The 24,909-nt window shown below is 37.2% G+C and overlaps 1 protein-coding gene across 1 annotated transcript in view; it reads left to right on the top strand.

Annotated features, from left to right (window-relative positions):
• Nucleotides 1-24,909, top strand: part of LOC114668435 (nuclear pore membrane glycoprotein 210-like) — a 367,033-nt gene that overhangs the window by 93,022 nt on the left and 249,102 nt on the right. Inside the window, 7 exon segments of the mRNA XM_051921542.1 lie at nt 523-619; nt 4,205-4,355; nt 9,042-9,174; nt 9,308-9,466; nt 12,511-12,579; nt 20,810-20,916; nt 21,656-21,796. Of these exon segments, the coding sequence (XP_051777502.1) occupies nt 523-619; nt 4,205-4,355; nt 9,042-9,174; nt 9,308-9,466; nt 12,511-12,579; nt 20,810-20,916; nt 21,656-21,796 (857 nt within the window).

The following is a 24,909-nucleotide window of genomic DNA, read 5'->3' as shown; positions in this document are numbered from 1 at the left end:
TTGAACTACAATTACTCATTAACTCTCCACCAACAACAACTAATAATAGGACATCAAGAGATGCCATTTTTACATCATTTGAATTGGAATCTGCTGTCTATAAAAGCTATTGAGGACCTACAAGCCTATTTAAGCAATGCTTTTAACTGCATAATATTGTGAAGTGCTTTTAAGAAGTATTGTATTTCATGGAGTCTACTAACACATGTACTGTAACTGCATTCAATTATCACTTATTTTTGAATATAACTCAAAATTACAAAATTATTTAATAAACAAAGATGTGATAACTGACTGTTTGAAGTAATTTAAAGCTGTAAAATGCTGTAACGTTTAAATCACTTAAATAAGTCTCCCAACACGCCTGAATGTTACTCCTTGTGTACATTTTGTAACGTTATTTTCCTTGTCTATAAAAGTAAATTAATCAAGTTGAGGGTTTATTAGATCTGGGCAGTGTACAATTTTTACAAATCACAAATGAGCCAATGCCCTTATTGTTTGCATATGCAATGTTTTCAGGTAACACATTCAGCAACCTGGCAGGATTGATTTTTGAGTGGACAATAGAGAAAGATGAAGACATTGCGGACTTTACAAATTCTTATAATGCAGCAAGGTATGTAAGTCTTCATATAGTGCAAATTAATTCAAAATATAAGAATTCTGTTTAAGTTACTTGGTCCTGTCCTGGAAAAGAAGTACACGTTGGGCTGAATTTATTAAGTTTTGCTCACTATGATGTTTGGAACTTTTTAACATTTGGAAAAAGGATTTTTTTTATTTCAAAGTTAATGAAGTCATAGCAAATCAACATTCCTGAAACTCCACTTAATTACATAATTTAATTAAAATACTTTAAATGTTACATTAGTAGAATGAATAACTGTGGGTCACCAATTAACAATTAGTACCCTTTGCAACATGTGGTGCATTGTTTTATTAATCTCTGATACTTCACCAGTTTGTAATAATGATAGAAATAGATGGTGATCATCCAACTACTGTGGAGATAAAAGAATTAGGAAATTTTTTAAATTAGGGAATATTGTTTTGAATAATCATTTTGTTTTCAATGTTATCTCACACTTTTAGAGAGTTAATATGTATTACAGTAAATGTTAAGATGCAGCTAGGGTTTCTTCTCTGCTCAAGTGTGTTTATTGCTTAATTTAACTACACTGCCTGGCCAAAAAAAAAGTTGCCACCTGGATTTAACTAAGCAAATAGGTACGAGCCTCCTATTGGATAATTACTGCATGGGCGATTATCTTTCAGCTGGCAACAAGTTATTTAACCCCGACTGGTACAATGAGTTGCTTCTCATTTCTTAAACAACCATGTCGAAAGACACATCTCATGGTCGTGGAAAATATGTTAGTCTGTTTGAGAAGGGTCAAATCATTGGCATGCATCAAGCAGAGAAAACATCTAAGGAGATTGCAAAAACTACTAAAATTGGGTTAAGAACTGTTCAACGCGTTGTTAAAAACTGGAAGGATAGCAGGGACCCATCGTCTTCAAGGAAGGAATGTGGCCAGAAAAAAATCTTGAATGATCGTGATCGGCGATCACTTAAACGTTTGGTGAAATCAAATCAAAGAAAAACAGTAGAATTCAGGTCTATGTTTAATAGTGAAAGTAAGAGCATTTCCACATGCACAATGCGAAGGGAACTCAAGGGATTGGGACTGAACAGCTGTTTAGCTGTAAGGCACGGGCATATTCCAAGATGACAATGCCAGGATTCATTGGGCTCAAATTGTTAAAGAGTGGTTCAGGGAGCATGAGACATCATTTTCACACATGGATTGGCCACCACAGAGTCCAGACCTTAACCCCATTAATAATCTTTAGGATGTGCTGGAGAAGGCTTTGCGCAGCGGTCAGACTCTACCATCATCATCAATGCAAGATCTTGGTGAAAAATTAAATCAACACTGGATGGAACTAAATCTTGTGACATTGCAGAAGCTTATCGAAACAATGCCACAGCGAATGCGTGCCGTAATCAAAGCTAAAGGCAGTCCAACGAAATATTAGTGTGTGACCTTTTTTTTATGGTGGCGACTTTTTTTTTTGGCCAGGCAATGTATTTTGCTGCTTTGTAAACAGTTATTAATTATAATTTTGCTTTTTTGACTGCATATATTTTAATGAATATTTTAAGGTATTTTTCATTAATATTTGTTTCTTTTGTTATGTATCATGCCTTAATGTATTGAAGCTGACCCTATAGCTGGGAAATAGCACCCCAACAGTATTTAAGGGCCAGCAGTCCCTCAAGGATAGTTTAACATGGTCATTGTTAGTTTCCTTGTTTCTGTTCACTCTTGGGATTTATGCAATTGTGGAAGAATTCTTTGGTTTTTAGATATTTTGGCACTATTTAAGGTATTGATTTTGGGGTTCTGGACCCTTTTTAATATCTACATGTTAATTTTTTGGTTTCTGACAATAAATCCTCACTTATATAAAGAATTTTTTTTTTTTCTTTTCTGGGTGTTTTGATTTTAAAAGCCTTCGCTCCACTATTGGGTTTGTGCTGGCTGTAAGTCTGCATCATAAATGTAAGGCCAAGGTAATTTGTATAGTTGAGGCCTACATTTTTTTCAGACCCTTGTGGGTGTATAGGTCTGAGTTTTGTTTATAGGGTCTTTTTGAGTTTAGTGTCACACTGACTATCAACATATGATGGTGTGTTTGCATTATGACTTGCTAGTTGAGTAATAAAGAAATGGAATAACCTGTCTGAAAAAAGTAATTCTACCTAACTGACTCTTTGACTGCAAGAAAGGGACTTGTATTTGAAGCAACAACTATTTTTAGGAGTCTGCAGACTTCAATGATTTAGGGAGCTCCTTAATGCTGGCCTAAATGGCATTGTTGCAAAAAAGCACTAAGTGTATTAGTTAAAATCATTTCAAAGCTCAAGTGTACAATGGAAAAACATTTTATGGCAAGAGGAAATAAAATAAAACTGTTTGGTCACAATGCAAAGTGTTAATGTTTAGCACAAGCCCAGTGCTGCACGTTACACTGAGGAGCATCCCTGCACTGAATGAAGCCTGTTCATGTCACTAAAATGTCATGGAAATACTTTGATTTGGCATACAAGGCCTATACAAAGTGTTCACCCCTTGAAAGTTTTCACATTTTGTTATAATACATTGAATCACAGTGGTTTTAATCTGCAGTTTTTGACATCGATCAACAGAAAAACTCCTTAGCATTGATATGAAAACAGATCCCTGCAAAGTGATCTGCATTACAAATATAAAACACAAAATAACTGCTCACACAAGTATTCACCTTCCTTAATATGACACACCTGAATCATCAGTGGTGTTGCCAAATGCTGCAGAATTAGTTCATTGTAGATTACCTGTCTGTAGCCAAGATTGTAATTGTAGTATAAGTCCACTTTATCTGGAAGGTTCAACTTGTGGTGAGTCTGTATGGTGGTCTAACCTACACAACGAAGACAAAGGAACACTCCAAACAACTCCATGAAAAGATGACTGAAAATCACAAGCCTGGTTTTATGTCTGTAATTCATTTAGAAAGCTTTGCATAGATCTGTTTTCACTTTCACATTAAATAATGTTTCTCTGTTGATCAATGTCAAAAAGCCAAATTAAATCCAGCGTTGTTCAATATTGTACAACAATAAAATGTGAAAATTTCCTAGTTACCTCACTTATCTGTACAATGAGAAACTGAAAGTAAAATGATAGTAAAAAGTACAGGCAAGTAATGCATGATTAATATTTCAGTCCAAGATATAAATATACTTCTCACCAGGAAAATGTCTCAGACTACATGGAAGTTGCACTGTGTTAGCCATTATGGATGTAGTGAGATGTTAAGCAAAATGACACCTTTTATTGACTAACTAGAAAGATTACAATATGCAAGTTTTTGAGACAACTCGGGCCCCTTCATTACATTTTGCATGAAGAAGGGGTCTGAGTTGCCTTGAAAGCTTGCATATTGTAATCTTTCTAGTTAGCCAATAAAAGGTGTCATTTTGCTTGACTTCAGACTACAAGGAAACAACTTAAAGCCTATGAATAGCTTAACCATGAAATTTGTTCTTTATCCCTAACCCTTTTAGAATGAAGGCGGGTGAAGCCTAGGTAAATGTTTTTCAACAATAACAATCTATTAAGTAACCTCTATGTTATCATTTTTTTCAAATTAGACTTTTGAAGTTTTCTGAATCTACATACACGCCACCACATTACATTTCAGAACTGGAGAAGCATGAAAAACAGGGAGATACAGTTTTGGTTTCAGGCATAAAAACTGGAAATTCAAAACTAAAAGCAAGGATTCAGGAGACTTTATACAAGGTATGTGAAATCAATTATTTTGTCCTCTTACAACAAAATGCTTTCTTAATGTGACTTTTACCGCCTTAATGTAACAAAGGATCCTTAAAATACTAGTTATGAGTCATTTCTATCTTCTTTTTAAACACTTGAAACCCACATTACATTACATTTTACTTTTTTTTATAATTATGTTTTGAATTCTATCAAATCTAAATGTATATAGTTAGTTTTTTTTATTGAATCAGTCTATACACTGTACACTGGCTATTACTCCTTTATGAGCTTATTTGATGTCCCATTCCAGCACCTTTGGCATTAATATGGAGTTGCCCTCCTTTAGAGGCTATGACAGCCTCCACTCTTCTGAGAGGGCTTTCTGTGGTTTTAGAGTATCTGTGGAGCTTCGTGTCCATTCAGCCCAAAGAGCATTGGTGAGATCAGGTACTGATGTTGGATGAGAAGATCTGGCTCATAGTCAGCATTCCAGTTCATCCCAAAGGTGTTGAATTGAGCTGAGGTCAGGGCTTTTGGAGGGCAGCTAAGTTCCTCATTAACAAACTGGCTTTGTGCACAAGGGTACAGACATTCTGGAACAGAAAAGGACCTTTCCCAAACTGGTGCCATAAAGTTGGAAGTGCAGAATTATCTCAGTTTTCTTTGTATGCTGTACCATTCACTGGACCAAAGGGACCTAGCCCAGACCCTGAAAATCAGCCCCACGCCATTATCCATATTCCACCAAACCCTATAGTAGGCACTTTGAAGGCTGGAAGATAGCATTCTCCTGGCATCTACCAAACCCAGATTAGTTCATCAAACTGCCAGATAGTGAAGTTTCATTCATCACTCCAGTGTACACATTTCCACTGCTCCAGAGTCCTGTGAAGATGTGCTTTACATCTCTCCAGCCGATACTTGGGATTGTTCATAGTGATCTTAGGCTTGTGTTCAACTGCTTGGCCATGAAAACCCATTTCATGAAGCTCCCGATGTGCAGTTATTGAAAAATTTTGGAACTCTGTTGTGAGTGATGATGCAACAGAGGATAGGTGATTTTTATGCACTTCACCACTCGCCAGCCCCACTCTCAAATTGTATGCACTAACTTGTGTCAAGGGTGGCATCCTATGACAGTGCCATGTGTAAAGTCATTCAGCTCTCCACTACGAACCATTAAACTGTCAAATGTTTGTCAATGGAGGCTACATGGCTATGTGCTTAATTTTAGACACCTTTTAACAAAGGGTGTGGCTGACAGGCCTGAATGCAATAATTTGGAGGGGAATCTATGTACTTTTAGCCATGTGGTGCATTATGCACACAGGCAGAAAGAAAATAACTTTTTAAACACAATACTTCCCCCAACATGAATAAACTACTCTCATTATGGTAGGTAATGACTTCCACTGTTTATTGGCTCATCACTTAAAATATATATTTTTTCTAACTATAATCTGTTAAGTATGAGAATGTAAAGCACTGTTTACAAGTATTCTGTGTCTTAATGGTGACTGAGATATCAAACATTAGGTACTTCTGACTTTTTAAATTCTCATCAAGTTGCTCCTCTTTGTCAGGAATGTGTTACTAATTTGTGGCTAATACTTGTTCATTATTATACAGCACATTATAAATGTGTATCCATAATTATTTTATTTATTGTTACTTTTATTTTGGCAACATCTGGTCACCTCTATTTTGTGTGTTGGTATTTCATGAGTGCCTCATTATCTGTATTTATTTTTATGGGAACAACTTTTTTGGAACTTCAGATAGATAGATAGATACTTTATTAATCCCAAGGGGAAATTCACATCATGAGTATATTGTGGTTTTCTGGACACATGATGTACATACTATGTGATGCATGACGTCATGACAGCCAGTACGTACTGTATGTGCACTATTAAAGATGGCTATGCACTTTAGAGAGCTGTGCTCAAGCAGCAAATCAGTGAGTTTAGTGTCTGGTTTTGATTTACTTTGGCTTTTTGAGTTTAGTGTTGCCACTTGTACTTATGTGATTTATCTTGCATTTAGTGTACCACTAGGGGGCTTCGCCCCTGCTCGCTTCGCTCGCCAACCCCTGTGTTTGGTTAATTGGATATACAATTTTACATTTTTTTTTTGGAATTGTTTCAATTTCATTATTTTCACTTTTACTTTAAAGCTTCATTAAAAACAATATTTTTTGGAGACGCATTGTGACAACGCAACGTATAACTGCCCGTGAGTAAATATTGTTTCTGTTTCTGTAATAAATAATCCGTGTTTTTCTGTTTGTCCCTGTGATTTATTGATTGTCATAGCAAAAGCTATTCTCACGGTAAACTGTAAACATTTTACTACCAATGGCATATCACGATCTCCTTTGGTGTGTAATGTTATTCGCGGAATATATACATCACCTTTCTTTTTGCCTGTTAAAATTTGCATCGCTTCTCCGAGATCATCAACATACACCCGACCGAATTGTGTACTCTTTGAAATTTAACTTGTCGTTCCTTTAACTGTTGTGGGACCACAGAGTCTCATAGCATATGGTCCATTATTGTGTAAATCCACGTTTTGTCCATTGAATGATGCGAATGCGAAAAGACTTTGTTGTCTACTCTTTTTTTCAGACCTCAATTTGTCCTGGTATTTTTTCAATTACACCTGGTTCTGATGATTAATCACCTTTTGTTTGCGGTAATGCAATCATTTCTATCTTTTCTTTGATACTGTAGTGACTGACATGATAAAGTGTCACAAAAGTTTTACTTGAACAATCGCTGACTTCCTAACCCCAAACACAATTTTCTAGCACCCTCTCCAACGCTCCCCCTACTGCATCAAATCAATACCCCGCTATCAGTCCTCCGTGCTGTACTCCGCCTTCCCTCAATCGGACCTAACAGTCACTTAAAACCAAAAAGCCCTCAACCTGGCTTGGACGCTACAATACTTTCAAATTTCACTGCTTTCATATTCTGTACCTTTGTCTGCAGGTGTATCGCGCCATCGTTTGTTTGAGCTTTTCGAATTCCACTGCTTTCATAATCTCTTATCTGCCTTTTTTTCTCTCCAATGCCTTTGGGTCTCTATTCTCCGTATTGTCCTTATACGCTTTCTATGCGCTGAGAGCACATGATTTGTGTGTAGTGTACTATGTGCTTTTACACGATTGATTTTTTTTCAATGGGTGTGCTCTTATATATTCCGTACTATCTTTGTGGACCTTTGCGGACCCCGTAGTGTGTTATGTTTGACTCTGGGGTGCAGTACAGAAGCCTCTTTTCTGTGTGGCTATGTCGTTAGCTATGGGCGCATTGTTTATCCAGGCGGGCTCGTGTTTGTATATCCATCTGTCGAGCTCGTTCGTTTTGAACCCGTGCCTGCTTTGCTTCCACAGTTTCAGACGCGTGTTGTAGGTGCCTGTGTTCATTGATCTTATCCAGGTGGGCTCGTGTGTGTATCGTTGAGCTGTATTGTGTTTGAATTTGGTGTAAAGCGTTCAGCAGTTTGTACAATCCCAAGCAGCACATTATTCCTAACTTCACTCCGCAGTAGTGCCACTCACAATATGGCGGTGATGCCTGCTGCTATTTCCGTTAGTTGAGCTGTACGCGCCTGCGCAGTACGTATCATGGTCCCATCGCTGTGTACCTGTGTCCATGCCATCCGGTTACCTGCGTTCATGCCATCTGGTTTACCATTCTCGGTTAGTAATATGGATCCTTTGCAAATGACTTGACTACTCTTCTACTTAACCCTTAAAAAAAGATCTCCAACTCTCAAAATTAACACAATTTTCAAAAGGACTCAGGTACCCCACTCACCCCCAACACAAACCGTTCACAATTCTACCCTCAGGCAGGAGATATAGAAGTATGAAATACAGGACTTCCAGGCTACAAAAGTCTTTCTTTCCCAAGGTCATTAGACTCCTACATGACTGACTGGAGTTTATAACCGTGGTTCACCTCATTCTATCTACCTCACACAACTGTATTTAACTTGTCCATCACACACCTACCTGCACATAACACTTTATATTTGTATTCTGTTTTTATACTTTATGCTGCCTCTGTTACTTATTATCTATCTGCTACTTATTATTTATTTTTATACGTTGGTTTTGTCATTTGGTGTGGACAGCAAAGAAAGAATTTCATTGTACAGGGAAACATGTTTCCGTACTGTGCACATGACAATAAACTTTAAACTTGAACTTTATATAGTTCACTTTAACTCTAAACACTCCTTAAAGAATCCTTTGTAATGGGGGGCAGTTATCCCTGACTTTTACACCATCACCTCTCAAGTGTTCACACTGCATTTCCAATTATCTCGATGTCACACTAATTTTCTGTCCAAGTTTCAATGAAGACAGCTTTTTTCAGTGCTGTCCACCACATGCCATACTCTTGAAAGTTGTCTGCCTATGGCTCTAGTGTGGATCCCAGGACTATTGACTTTTAGTGTTAATTAAGGCAAGATTTAACCTTTAACTGGCCATACACAAAGTCTTGTTTTTAAAACGTTATTGTTGAGGCAGAGATCATATTTGCTTACTTTAAAGAAAAGTTTGTCTTTTAGCACTTGGTCTTTGTAGCTGTTAACCTTTTCTGATAAGTAATTTTTAATTTTGTCAGTCTATAAAATGGTGCTAATGCAGGCACAAACCTGAAAGCTCTTTTCTTTCCTTTTGTTTCTGTACAGGATGTTCCAGCAGCAGAAGTGAGGCTCTTAATTTTAGAAAACATCATTCTTGAGCCAGCCTATGATATTTACATTCTAGTCGGCACTTCAGTTAAATACAAGGCTCAAAAGTTTAGCCAAGGAACACTCACAGGTAAAGTATGCTTTAATAAATTTTGCAAAAAGTCTGAGCATTTTAATTACAAATTGCCGTGTTTGATTATCTTCTGGAATTGATTAACTTTTCTTGTTTGTAAAAAATGTAAAGTTTTTGTTATTTTCTTTAGAAATTACAATGCCATGTGACCAGTATGAGTTGCAGCTACAAAACAGCATAGTTAGCCCCAATGGAGAACCTAATCTTCCTGTGGCAAAACTGGAGAGAGCAACTTCAACTGTCACTGCACTGCAGTTGGGACAGACCAACATAGTACTGGATCATAAGAGTATCCTTGTGATTTTTTTTGGTTTTGAGCAAAATGTCTATTCTACAAGTGCCACCACTGCAGTTTTCTTTATATTTAAACTTATATTACCACCATTTTACTGAGCTTATCAAATATCACTTCTTTAAACTTCAAAACTCATTGTTAAAATATCTTAGTGTGTGGCAAGGATTACCAACAGTTTTCTCATGCTTTTCTGGAGAATTATAATTTTCTGGTCTGCATGGAAATAATTTAACCAAGTTGACAGATCTCATCTGTGCAAATGGCTACACTGTTTCCATATAGTAATGCAGTGTTTACATTATGTTAATATTCTAATATCTACTGAAGGAGAAAATTATTTGGAAAGTTAATACACCAAGCTTATTGAAATAAGAAGCTGTAAAAACAAATGTATCAAAGGCACATGTTATGAGTTACCAAGTACAGGAGTGTGGTAAACAGTAGAACTCTAGGGACTTTAAAAACTAGACAATATTATATTATTATATAAGTATGAAGTTGACAGGACTGGTGGGCTTTGTTGGACTAAATGGCCTGGTCTCATCCAGATTGTTCTAATGTTCTAATGATATTTTACACTTAAATAATATGAATGAAGGTCAATGGAACTTAACAACTAAGTAAAATCCCAACAATGACACACAGAGCACACATACATAGCAGAACTTTTATCATGGAACACATACTTTACAGCTTTTGGATAAAATTGAATAACATATTACTTAAAATTGCCACCTGTCCACTCAGAAGATGAACCACTTCTCGATTCTATATATGGATAACAACTATTTCTATTAATGTATATTCAGTCTTTTTGAGTTTTGTATAATGTAAAATACATGCAAGGGAAGGGTCCACATGGCTCTCTGCCTTAACTTTACAACTTGCGCTGTATGTCAGCCCCCCGCTATTCTTTCAGCCAGAGCAGGCTGGTTTCAGTTCCTGAAAGTAGGAATGACAATAGTAATTCCCCATCATGATTGTACTAGGGAGCTTCGCCCCCTGCTTGCTTCGCTCGCCAACCCCCTGTGCCTGCTTTGCTTCCGCAGTTTCAGATGCGCGTTGTAGGCGCCTATGTTCATTGTATTTGTCCATGCTGGCGCGTTTTTGTAGCTCTGTTAGTCGAGCTGTTTGGTTCTGGAGCTGAGACAGTTTTGCTTCCACGGTTTCAGATGCACGTAGTAGGCGCCCACGTTTATTTTCTTTATCCATGCGGGCTCATGTTTGTAGCTCCGTTAGTCGAGCTGGTTTGTACAATCCCAAGCAGCACATTATTCCTAACTTCACTCCGCAGTAGTGCCACTCACAATATGGCGGTGACGCCTGCGCCTTTACTCCGCAGTAGTGCCACTCACAATATGGTGGTGACGCCTGCGCCGTCCGTACTATTTCACTATACTGTGTAGGTGCCTTTGCCTTTCGTACTTTCCCGCGCCTTCCATTCTATCTTTGTGGACCTGTGGGGCCTCCGTAGCCTCTTCCGTTTGACTCTGGGGTGCAGCACAGAATCTTCTTTTTTGTGTGTCCGTGTCGGTAGTCATTAGCTATGGGCGCGTTGTTGCTTCATTTCTCATTCACATCAAGAGCTCTTTCGTTTTTGAGCGGCGACTCCTTCGTGCGCGGTGGATCACACTTCGCTGGCGGTTTATGAGACGCGCGCTGTCGGCGCCTGTGCAGTACGTCTCCTGCGTCCATCGCCATGTACCTGGGTCCATGCCATCCGGTTTACCATTCTCGGTTAGTAATATGGATGTCCTTCTCTTAACCCTCTCAATGTCTTCATATGATAATCTAATGCTTTGCTATTATGGGTCTTTTTTGACCCAATTCTGACATCCCCACATTTTTCACTCCAAACCTATTTTGTATTGATTGACAATTTTGACCTGTAGTATTGATGATTCTGCCTTTTAGAACACATGATGTTTCAGATGTTTTATGGGTTCTGAAAAAACAAAACACCTTAAATGCAGTGGAAAATCCATTACAGTCAATGGTGCATCAAGAGTGACTGGTTTCAAAATGTGTAGCAGCTGTAAAAAAATATAACATTTGAAAAATGTTTTGCTTTTTGTACTATTAGGACACTTTGCTAAAGCTTTTTACATATCTAAATGAAGAGTAAAATACACTGAAGTATACGATGGGTCAAAATTGAACCGAAAGATATGGCAGTGTTAAAAATGTGTAGCCATTGTACAAAAATGTGACTTTTATAAAATGTTTTCCTTTTAGTAAGGTTTAGTATACTTAACTGAAAAAAGACTTCATGTTTCAGAGCTAAAGAGATTACTTTCAGGATGTTTTAATAGGCTGCGGTGGGTTGACACCCTGCCCAGGATTGGTTCCTGCCTTGTGCCCTGTGTTGGCTGGGATTGGCTCCAGCAGACCCCCGTGACCCTGTGTTCGGATTCAGTGGGTTGGAAAATGGATGGATGGATGGATGAACAAACAAACTCCCATAAATGTAGAGTACAATTCATTAAAGTCAATAGTGTATCAAAACAAATGACATTTTGAAACTTTTTTGTAAAGTTAGGGCACTTGACTAAAAGCCTTCACATTTCTGAACTAAAAATGTAACATTTAGGATGCTTTTATGGGTGTCATTATCTAATGTGTAGGAGCTCTGCAAAAAGGAACAGTATAAATTATGGGAAATTAATTGGGGAAAATCAAGGAAATATCACAAAGTTTTATCCTGAAAAATTAAATGTAATGAGCTTTTACTGATTTCAAATGCAAAACCAGGACAAAACTGACCTGAAGACATTGTAAGGATTAGAACTTATATTGTCACCATTTGTATTTTGTAGACATGAATGCTGCTGTGCTTCAAGAACTGGCAGGCAGTAGAAATGTAATAGCTATATAATGAGTAAGTATTAGCAGCATATGTATTTTAAAAATATTGACTTTTTTCATATTGTCACTTTTATTTAAAATATGTTTTACTTACATCTGTAAACTCTGGTTTTCCTTTTCAATATGCAAATGAAACACAAAATACAGTCTTGATCCTTGACAAATATAAACAGATATCCGTTTACAAGATGCTTCCAGACTGCCAAACAGTACGATCTACATTGTGGAAGCGGATCACTTAGGTAAGCATTAAATTTGTTCATCATGTTATATGTTTTATGCAATGATAACACTATCTGGAGTACTAAGACAATTTTTACCTGGATGAACACACAAGGGAGATGCAAAGAGAACAGGTTGCCAGTAACTTCTCCACAATCCATTTTTGCTGCCTCTAAACCTCTGTACAAGCAGAACATCAGTAACATTGCTCATTTACCTAGTAACCTGCTTATTCCTTGTCCATGCCTTTGCATATGTAGTATTTCAAATCCTTCCATGGATCCTGAAAATGTCCTGATGGCTGCATGGAGTGTCTTCCTTTACTGTCAGTAACCATGCCTTGTGTCATTTATAATGCTGTGATCGCCAACTCTGATAACTTTGGTCACTATGCAAGTCTCACATTCAGGACATGTCCTTTGCCTTCCACTGCTAAGCAGCCATCACTAAGCACCATTCTCTTAACAATAACTGTTGTTGTTGGCTTCATTAGATAGATAGATAGATAGATAGATAGATAGATAGATAGATAGATAGATAGATAGATAGATAGATAGATAGTGTGGAACGAGCTTCGGACACAGACAGGCAGACATGGTATTATGCACCACCACATGTTTATTTACAGTTCCTACTATTTACAAGTCAATAAGTGCAACACAAACCCCAAGATACTCCCCCAAAGTCCAGGCCTCTCACACTCTGCCTCGTCTCTTCAGGCCACCTCCACTCTCTTCTCCAGGACTCGTCCTTCTCCTCACCTGACTCCAGCCCTGAATGAAGGGAGGCGGCCCCGGATGTGCTCCAGGTGTCTTCCGGCAATCTTCCACCGACACACCCCAGTGTGGCGGAAGTGCTGGCTGCATCCCCGGAAGCACTCCGGGTGTCCCTGCTCTTCTTCCCCCCAGCACTTCCAGGTGTGGTGGAAGTGCTGAGGTCCAGGGCTCCCAATGCATCTGGGCGCCCCCTGGCAGTGACCACGGGCCCCTACAGGGTTGAGCTTCAAAGCTTGCGTACCTTTGGCCCCCAAAGCAACCAGGGTGGTCACCCACTCGTGGTCTGGAGGAGGCGCAAGCCCTCCTCTGGTCCTCCTGAGCGTCCCGGCTGGGTACCACCCCCAGCCGCATGCCATAATAGATAGATAGATACAGTTAGCTCCATAAATATTTGGACAGAGACAACTTTTTTCTCACATTTTTATGCAATCGTTTTGTTCACCCCACTGAATTAAAGCTGAAAGTCTGCACTTCAACTGCATCTGAGTTGTTTCATTTAAAATTCATTGTGGTAATGTACAGAACCAAAATTAGAAAAAAGTTGTCTCTGTCCAAATATTTATGGACCTAACTGTAGATAGATAGATCTTTAAATAAATATACATAAATAGATAAGTAGTTAAATAAATAAATAAACGCACACTTTGGTCTAAACACTCACTTCAATAACTATAAAGCAATAAAAATTTTTAAAAAACTATGACAATTAATACAGTTAGTGTATTGCATACTGTAGGTAAAAATATCTGGGATTTAAAATTCTATAATCTCTTTAAATATTAGAAAAAATTACCTTTTCTAGAAAATTAGTAAAATCTCAAAATTTAATGTGATCTATCTATCTATCTGTTGTAAGTAGCCTAAACCAAAATTTGCAAAATCTGTAATGTTTTTGATTATTAAAATTATACATTTATAATTTTGGTATTTATGCAGTGTTGTGTCCCAACAGAGAGCTTGCATTTTGCACTGCCAGCCTATTCACCAATAACCGTACCTGAAGTTATTGCAAGCTGAAGGGATGGGTGTTTCTTTTGCAGAATGCTGAGTATTGCTTTGCTATAAGCACCCCTTTGCTATTCTTGTTTTACAATACAAACAACCTCCAAACATCAGGCAGTCATATTGCTCCTGCTCAAAGGCTGATATTTGATGGCATATAACATTTAAAAGAGATTATCATTTATGTTTCAAGAACCAGCTGTCACAGATCCATCCATCCATTATCCAACCTGCTATATCCTAACCACAGGGTCACGGGGGTACCACCGCAGGGCACACACACACCAAGCACTGCATGTCTTTGGACTGTGGGAGGAAACCGGAGCACCCGGAGGAAACCCACGCAGACACGGGGAGAACATGCAGACTCCACGCAGGGAGGACCCGGGAAGCAAACCCGGGTCTCCTAACTGCGAGGCAGCAGCGCTACCCACTGTGCCACCGTGCCACCCATTGACACAGATGTTTCTGCTAAAATTCCTCAGAAGAAATAGCTTAAGACAAAAAGGAGATATGCGATACAACTGAGATGTAAAGAGTCAAAACTGAGAATTTGGTTTGAAAAGCATGTTATATTTTATTAGATATCTTCCTGCTCTGGTTTAAATCTCTTTCAGGCCTACAAATGTTTACTTGTTATTGCACTGATGCCTTTATCCAAGGTGACTTACAACATTTAAGATATGATTGGTTGTATTACTTTTGTTTTTCCACTTGGAAAACAGACAGGTAAAGTGACTTGCTCATGGTTGCATGGTGTCATCAGAGGGATTTGAACTCACAGGCTTAGGGCTTGCAGTCCAAATTCTTATAACCACTGTGCAACCAGCATGAGTATGATCTCCCACGGCAATACAAATTAGTTCAACTAATATTTTTCATAAGCAAAGACTACAGTTTTGTAATCACAATAAAGTGTTTTATGGCCACAAACGATTGTCCATACAATTCACCATATATTACTGAGAACACGATGCAAAAAACTTTCAAATTGCAAAACAATGTCAAGGTACTACTTCTAAAATCTGTGCCCATTGTGTGACTTTGCTGAGATCTCTGCTGAAACCCAAGAAGAAAAACTTTTGAGAAAAATCTGACAAGGCCTGGGACAAAAGAACATTGGCCTTTTTATTTCTGATCTCATTGTTTAGGAGAAACCAAAAAAATATTAAAGAGATCTGTTTTTGATTTTTCATTCCTACTATTTCTTTTGGTATTACTGTATTTATATATGATAACTAGACAAAAAGCCCATTTCGACAACGTAAGATGAAACGGGCACGAGTTTGTGCCAGCAGAGTATGAAGAACAAATGATAAGTAACGAAGAAGTTGTTTTGTAATGATTGTAGTCCGCTTTACTCATTACTGTACAGGCTTGTACTGTTTGTTGATGCATTTTCCAGGCCTATAGTATAATATTGAATGATGAATGTTCCAGTACAATATGGAATAGTAATAAGTATAAGCACCACAAACCTGATATAGGTGTATTGAATGAATGCGTAATTAGGCCTCGAGCTCTAGTCAAAATCGCCTTTCAGGCCTCTAGAGCTTTAATCGAAGTCGCCTTTCTCTTTGAATTCGCGATGTTGGGGTTGGATGTCGGTCTCGTAAGGTTTTTCGGGCAGCTGCGCAGAAGGCGACTGTGCATTCGGCTTCGGATGTGCACAGAAGGCGACTGCGCATTCTGCTTTGGACGGACGTGAGTGAGTGAGTGAGGAGGCAGGCGAATTATGTATTTAAGATATGTTATAATTTTGGTGGTATTATTATTATTGTTTTACACACTAGTTAAAACATTGCCACTTATTATGAATGTTCACTGTATGTGATTAAATACAGCATTGCATTGTTTATAATCTATGGATTTTCATGTAACCTTCAGTATTTATTATTGTCAGTCAGTGGGTTTCATATAAATATGCATATTTTAATAAGTTAATGTGGAAATGTATTTTATTTGTTTAATATTGTTATTTTCTTTTGTTTTGAAATCATTTTTATACCATTTCTATAAAATGACATATGTTTTTCAAAATATCACTCATATTCAAAAAATATACCCAGTTACAACTTACTTGCATATTAGTGCAAACTCACTGCTCAGACCTAACAGTTTCATGTTTATTAGTGTAGCTGAAAATAAATTTGGAATTAAATACATAAATATGCAGTGCACTGTTGAAATCATAATCCTTCAGTGTTGCTTATTAATTCTATGTATTCTTACCTGCTAAGTAAAATTCCCATTCATACTGACTTTGGATTATAGCTAATGCTGATCTAAAACTTTTACATAATGTCCATAAAGAAGTTTTTGCTGTTGTAAATACAGTTAGGGTATGTAGGAGTGGGAATTATGTATTTTTTCTAATCAAACTTGATTTCTATGCAAATTCAAAGTTGAGACCTTAATGGGTTTAAATATTTGAGTTTATTTATACTACCATTCATGAATGACATTATCTCTAACTGCATAAATTATATATAGAACAATAGAAATGCTTATTTACTTTTTAACAATAGAGGAATTTTCCCCATCATTAACTGGGATTATATGCAACTTGGAATAGATTTTCTTTTTATTAAATCTTTTTTCTTGAAAACATTATGCCAACTGAAGAATGCACAGAAATTTAGCAAAGAGTAGTGTATATCTGCATCCCTCTTTTTATAAAGATACCATAACATTATAGAAGTTACTTTACTTACATTACAATTTTCATATTCTTTTTTTGGTGCATGCAGTAAATAAAATCAGAGGTCTTCAAAGTTATATAGAAATTCTGTTCCCCAGATACAACTTAACAGAACACACAAAAAAGAACAAACTAAAACACCTTTAATGAGGAAGCAAAAAGGCTGATTACCATTTTGAGGGTTTTGGATTAAAATTGTTCTCTGCTAATGATTTCTTATGATTTCTTTTTTTTTGAGAACTAGTAATTGCTTCTAAGGTTCGAAATCTTGCTGTTTCTAGTTCACTTTCAACTTGTTGGTTTTGATTTTTATTAAGACTTAGCATTATAGCATCATTTTATTATATACTAGATGTCTCCCACAGCCTCACCCACATAGTAGTGAAACAGGAGAAACTTTAAAAATCAATAAACAAACAGGTATTGCTAGCTAACCGGAGGCAAGGTACACTCGAAAACGTGGCGACAGGTAGACCGACTCGAACTGAGGCTGGCGCGTAAGTGAGGAGGGCCCTGCCTGGCTCTCTACTCCTGACATCATCCTTCCCCTTCCCCCCAGCCCACAGCCTCTGTCTGGGATTATCACAAATAAATTGCTCCTGCAAGCGAACTATGTTAGCGTGATGAAAGAAGTCACAAAATCAACCGTAATGTTCAAGAAATTACAGAAAAAAACCTAATCTAAATCCATTAAGTAATTGTCTCGTGAAAAGCGGACAAACAGACATTCCATTTTTTTATATATATATATATATAGAGATATATACAGTACAGTGTGTATATATATATTGTGACCACTGCTGCAGGGGGACGTGGCCACTCTTCAGAAACAGTAAGAAACAGAATCTTAAACAGTATTTCAATGGGAAACAAACACACTCTTACACCTCCTCTTTGCGGGATCAGCTGCAGGCTTGCATCACTCGGGGCTTCAAACATTTAAAAGACTGAGCTGCGGCCATCCTAAGGTCTCACTCTCCTGTCCTCTCTTCCCCACTCACTCTCCTGGCTCTTCCCGGGCCACTGTACCCCCTTGAAGAGGAACACTTTGTGTTCTTTTGACCAGGAGTCGGGGCCAAGGCGTCACGTTTGACAGCTGTTCCAGTGTGACTAGACCGCTCCTGAAAGAGTCTTGTGTTTGTATCTGCCAGAACTGCAATAAAGCTTCTGCTCCTTGGAAACCCTTCTGTGCTCTCCTGTGCAACTTTATGACCCAAGCTTGACAATATATGTTATATAGTATGTGCCAAAAAATATAACCACTACACAAAACATGCCTTGCCCTTATTGGGTCTCACCAGCTGTATACCCTTTTCCATCCCCTTATGGGGATCGAACCTCAGAAGTCAGCACCTGAGGCAAAACCTCTGACATTGTGCCACAGTGGCTGGTTCATTTGTTTGATAGTGTAAAGATCGGACTATTACATTCTTAGGTATGAATCACACGAGAGTTTAATTAATTATTTGTGACAGTAGTTTACTTACAACCACATGCTGATGTGGGAGAGCTGCAGCTGAAATGATTCTTGAAATTGTTCAGAAACTAGAAATCAAATCATCTGGCTCTTTCAAACTTTTCCAGACATTAAAAGCTGCATACGTTTGAGAGGGTGGAAAAAGGTGGTTATCGTGCAGAGGTGCCACAGATAAAAGCTTCTGTATCTTGAAGTACTTCTTGCATTGGTTTCATATTCTGAGTGAATGAAGCACAGTTTTGTTGTTAGTATATTGGCGATAACTTGTATTTATTGGGGTACAAAGCAAGGACTATAAAGAATATAAAGAAGTGCTGCCGGATTTTAGTTCTATTGCAGACCAGTCCTATGTATGTTCATCCATTTGTGTCAATGCTCAGGTTTTTATAGCCTGTATATTTGCCGCTCAGTAATAAAACTGAAAGTTAGGAAGAGCCATGTCACCTTCCTCCTTAGGTCTTTGTTAGGTCACCCTTTGGATGCGTGGATGTTTTGAATTCCAAATAAATGAGGTTATGATTGAGTGTAACTTCTTAAAAAATGGTTGATGTATATTGGAATGCTTTGAAATAGAAAACTAAGCATAGGAAGGATATTCATATTGACAGTGTTAATTCTTCTAGCTAAAGTGAGATGAAGGGTAGACCATCTAAGCAAGTCTTGCTTAAGTTTTTCCAAGCAGACAGCAAAACTTTCTCATTTTGAATGTAAAAAAGACCAAATAAATGATATTTGATTTTAAGAGACATAAATCTGTATGTTCACCCATTGTTGTTTTGGGGGAGGAGGTAGAAAGAGTGAATGAATATAAATACTTGGGAACTACCCTAGATAACAATCTTAACTGGAATGCAAATACAAAAAAAAAAATTCTCTAAATGCAATCAGCGCTTATTTCTCCTCCATAAACACAAACTATTTAAAGTAGACAAGGACCTCATGTTGTCATTTTGTCGCAGTATTATCCAGTCTGTTGTCTCTTCTAGTTTCATTGCCTGGTTTAGTGGTTTGACAAACCAAAATTTTAAAAATCTCCAGCAGGTTACAAAGCATGCAGCTAAAGTTATTGGGGCTGATATAGATGATCTGGCAAGTGTGTGTTAGAGGACAAAGCTAAACCTGATGAAAGACATCAATTACATGTAGAACTTAACTTCAGTAATTCAGGAAGGATAGTCCCTTCGACAACCCACACAAATCGCTCCAGAAATTCCTTTCTCCCTATTCCCATATGACTTTTTAATAAGGAGAAAATTATTAACATTCAATATGTATAGTATCCTGTAACCATTTTTGTATAAATATGCATTATCAAAGTGCCTTACCTTAACCCATCTTGTCTCTATTTTGTTTTCTTTCTTTCATCTTGTTATTAGATGCAACTGAGAAGACAAATTTCATGTTTTCTTCTGTAAACATGACTTAACAAAAGAAGCCTTGATACTGCAATTTTTGCAGCTCTGTAACTAAGATGCAATGGTCAGCTGTCATAATCATGTCTCCCAGAAATCATTTTGTACAGGATAATACTTTCAGCATGAATTTTTTTAAGCCAGTGCAATGAATCAGATGATGTCCAAGTTTGTGGATACAAATCAAATACCTTTCATGAGTGCATTTCTTGATGACTTTCTGACTAAAGACTTTGCCTAGAATTTTCAGGATTGCAAATTTAATTCACATATAGTCCATAGTTTAGTTGAACAATCCAGTATGACTCCTGCTAGCATTCTTGGTTTTGATTTCATCTTTCTTGTGGCCTGCCGATTTTTTTATTTTTTATCCCTGGCAGTAGAGTACATTATCAACTTAAAATTAACAAGAATCATCTACTTGAGTGGAATAAAATAGGAAAATTACCCATTCACTGAATAATTTGATTTAAAGAATGATTTTATAGAAATTTAAAAATAAAGGTCTCATGTTTTTGAAGAGTAATGGTTTGGGATAACAATTTAAAAAATGTGTTGTTTAGTCAGCAACTGATTACTGTCAGGCCCAAAATTGGCTCCTGCTTTGTACTTCTTAAAATGATTTTGGAATGAATGTGTCTATATCTGCAGTAGTTTATGTTCTTGTGTGCTCTGCAAGACTACCACAACATAAAGTCACAACATACTGTATATAGTTACCTTTCATCTAAACTGAAGTTAGCTATTTCCAGTTAATTTAAATAAAAGCATGCACTTTAATTTTGTAACACTAAGTAGTATATTGGAAGAGGATTTTGTTTTATAGTACCTAAATGTTAATTAACATATTGTCAGCTCAATTTTCATTTTTTAAAAACATAGGTTTTGCTATTCAGCCAGGAAATAGATGGGTCTTGGAAACTGGAAGAAAATATGAAATCCTAATCGAAGTGTTTGACAAGGCAGGCAACAAAATTTATGTTTCTGATGTGAGTAGCGCTCACAGAGCCATTTTATTTTTCAAAGCATGCAAGGTAATGTCATGTAAAGACTTTGATTTTGTTTAACAAACATGCAGGTTTTGTTTTAACAAGAACAGTTATGGTTAACTCACATAGATGTAGAAGTTAAAATTTAAGCATGTGTTACTGAAAAAAAAGCAACGGCAAAGAAAACTGATATCATGCAGTAGTCTCATACTCTACAAAGGTAACCATTTTGAAATCAGAGAATGTTGTCATGACATTAAAGCATTTTGTAAAGGAGGAACAGCCAATTAGAAATGGGCTGGTTACAGATGTCAAAGAACAATGTTTGTACAGATTTCCAGCACTTGTTTTTATATTTATTCTTTGGTTTTGGATATGCTGAGTTTTTCTATTTTTTTTCCTCTGAAATGGACTTTAAAATCATTTGTTGTTCTTCAAATTACTTTATTCCAACTCGTGTCTTAGAGTGTTTCTGTGTCTACAGTGTATTGCCCTCTTTTCCACACATCACATATTTTCCTAGTGTATGTACCAGTATTCTTATTTTTACTTGTCAGATTTCCTTTTGAATATAATTCATGTGTTTCAACCTGTTTGACTATTATAATTGTGCTTGCTTTTTAGATGTCTTGTGATTATGCTGTTAGTGGTTCTTTTTTAAAAAGTGATCGAGACACTTTTTCAAAAGTTGTATATATCTTTTTAATAATAAATTAAGCTTTGCATAATTTTTCTGCAGAATATCCGTATCAGATCCGAGATTCCAAGCAAATATTTCAACATTTTGCGGTCCTCAATAAGTGGATGTTACCATCATGTAGAAGTGTTGGAGAAAGGACTAGTGGTAATAGAAGGTGCACTCTCTTCTGTTGTGGATCAGGTTGGTGGTCACTTTCACTACTGTTTGGCAATAAACTGAAATTCATGGCAGGGTTAGGCAGCACAGTCATCACAGAACAGCTTATGTTCCTACTATGGGAAGGTAAAAATTGCAATGATGTATTTTATTAAAAGCATTTTATTAAGCACTAATCAATTTTTCCTTATGTCTTATTTTTTTAATTAACATTATTTGAAGAAAGTTACATTCCAAAAGATCATGTCCAACTTATACAACAAAGAAAATAACATTGCATTCAAACAAGTCAAGCTTAACTAGCCAGAATTTAACCCCCACCCGAGAGAAAGAAAGGAGAGTCAACAACATGGGCAAATATAGCAACAAATAACAATAACAACAAAGAAGGGAAGACTGTCTTTTTCCCATATATAAATGCTCATTCTATTTTTTTTATTAGAGCCTGTCTTATTTTTTAAAGGTTTTGAACAGATTCTCTAAGCAAGTATTTGATTTTCTCCAATTTCAAATAGTATAGAACATCAGTTACCCACTGATTTATAACAGGTGGGCTAGGATTCTTCCAGGTGAGCAAGATAAGTGTGTGTGCTAGTAGTGAGGTAAAGACAATTACAATGAACTTGTTCTTCTCTACTTTAAGCTCATCGCAGGGTACACTGAACATGGCTGTTAATGGGTTAGGAGTGATTGTGGCACCAAAGCTGTCTGAGAAGCATTCAAAGATTTTTGTCCAGAACTATGTTAATTTGGTGCATTTCCAAAACATGTGGCCCAGTGAGGCTGGAGCTAGACTGCAATGTTCACAGGTTGAATCTTGCCCTAGATACATTTTGGACAGTTTTAAATGAGATACATGTTATTGATAAAAGATTATAAGAATGATTGAATGCTTTGTGCATATGGAGCTGGAGTGTATTCTATACATGGCTGTCTTTCATTCCTTTCTGAGATAGTACGTGAAAGATCCTTTCCTCACCATTCCCTAGGATCTTTGAAAGGAAGAGATTTTAATGTGTTTTTATATATTGTTGAGATGCTGTCTGAGTCTTCCAAGATTGATAAGTATATCTTCTGGAATAATAGTGGATGGGAGGTGTGGAAAAGTAGGCCGGTTCCTTTTAGCAAAGTTTCTGAGTTGAAAGTAGTGGGAAAATTGTGTTGATGTAAAGTTAAATTGTTCATAACATGCAAAGACATTATCTATATAAAATTCTCTTAGTGTTTTAAATCCTGGACATTCTCCAAACATTAAATACTGTGTATGTTTGAGAGGGTAGAAAAAGATGATTGTCATGTAGTGGTGCAACAGATGAGAGATTCTCTGCCTTGAAGTGCTTCCTGCATTGGTTTCATATTCTGAGTGATTCACTGGATTATTGGTATATTAATGATAATTTGTTTTTACTAGGCCATCAAAGCAGGGTAAAGAAGTACAGCAGGATTTTATTTCTATTACAGGCTAGGCTTGTGTATATTCATCAATTTGTGTCAATGTCCAGAGGCCTCATGCAAAACGCTGTGCATAGAATTCACACTAAAACATGGCGTACGGTCAAAAGTGAAAATGTGCGTATGCACAAAAAAATCCAGATGCATGAATCTATGTGTACGTCAACTTCCACATTCTTCCGCTACAGAAATCCCGGTCAACGAGAAAAGTAACGCACGCGCCTGCTGCCATTCCCCAACTCCTCCCAGAATTATGCCTCTTTGAATATGCAAATCAATATAAATAGACATTAAGCTCAGCATTCTGTGAAAAGGCAATAGCAAAAGCATAGGGGGAAAAAAAGAAGAATTTCAGCGAATACCAAGTGGAGGCAAGGAAAAACGTACTATTTGTTGGTTTAAACAGTGGTTTAAACAACAAAGGGAAGTTGATCGAGTGACATAGAGTGTCGGAGAAAGTCGAAAGCTCAAGTTCACAAAGCTGCATAGTGCCTGAAATAAAAAAGAAGTTGTCAGATATCAAAGTCACCATGAAAAGGCGAGTCGTAGCTCACCATCTGAGTGTCATATGAAAGCTTATTACGGTACAGAGAAAAAAATAGGAACACAGTGGGGGAAAAAAGCTTGAAATGTCAACTTTAAGCACGTAGTTTATTTTGTCATCAAAGTAGTACATAATAAACTTCATATTTAAATCGTTTAATTTACTAGTTTCTCAAATACCTTAAATGCTTTGTTTTGTATTTGTTCTTCTATGTAATCTATGTGTATGACTCACTACGTGCTTCTTAAACGGGCTTTCTCTTCCTCCAACAGGATACAGAATCTATTACATTTGTGATATTACAGCTCTCTGAATAATTAAAATACTGAGATGTATACTTGATATCATTTTCATGATGATAGGAGTTAAAGCATGTTATTAAACATGGGAACACAGTGGTGCAATGATAGTTATGAGCTGGCGCCCTGTCCAGAGATCGTTCCAGCCTCCTGCAAGATGCTTGCTGCGCCATGCATGGCCTTCGATGAAATAATTTATTGCAGCAGTACTGTCTGTTCCAAACTTACTAACCCCCAATTACTGTCCTTCCTTTTCTTTCTCCAAGTAGCCAATCGCCACTCAATCAGCTCTGTAATAGATGTTAAGCAATCTGTAAGTTTAGAACGCCGATTCTTCAAAACGTTTAAGGAACATTGCTATCCATCTATCCTTCCAGTGTCGCACCAGCCCCAGCAAGAATACAGTGTGAGGCAGGAACAATCCCTGAACGGGGTGCCAGCTCCTTGCTAGCGCTACAACACCGTGTCCTCACATGTTTAATGATTAACAATATAGATTAAACATTAACATTTTATCTGTATAATGTAATAAACATATTTTCCTGCATTTCATCTTAAAAATGATGTCGTCATCATATGTAAATACGTGCTTTATAAAGTGGCTCAGGTTGTGCAATATTATAACTGTATAGCAAGTTTACAGTGAGGTAATTGTACTTATAAGTACAAACAGTTCTACAAGGAGCACTTGATGGACTGATTGAGTGTGTTTATAGTTCTTGGGATGAAAGTGTTTCTGAACCGCATGGTCCGTACAGGAAAGGCTCTGAAGCATTTGCCGTATGGGAGAAGTTCAAATAGCGCATGGCTGAGGCAGCGTGTGCTAGATGATATATACCGAG

Source organism: Erpetoichthys calabaricus, chromosome 18 (assembly GCF_900747795.2).
Source record: "Erpetoichthys calabaricus chromosome 18, fErpCal1.3, whole genome shotgun sequence".
NCBI lineage: Eukaryota > Metazoa > Chordata > Cladistia > Polypteriformes > Polypteridae > Erpetoichthys > Erpetoichthys calabaricus.
The sequence above is the reverse complement of the archived record's forward strand: the minus strand, read 5'-3'. Positions and strand labels throughout refer to the sequence as shown.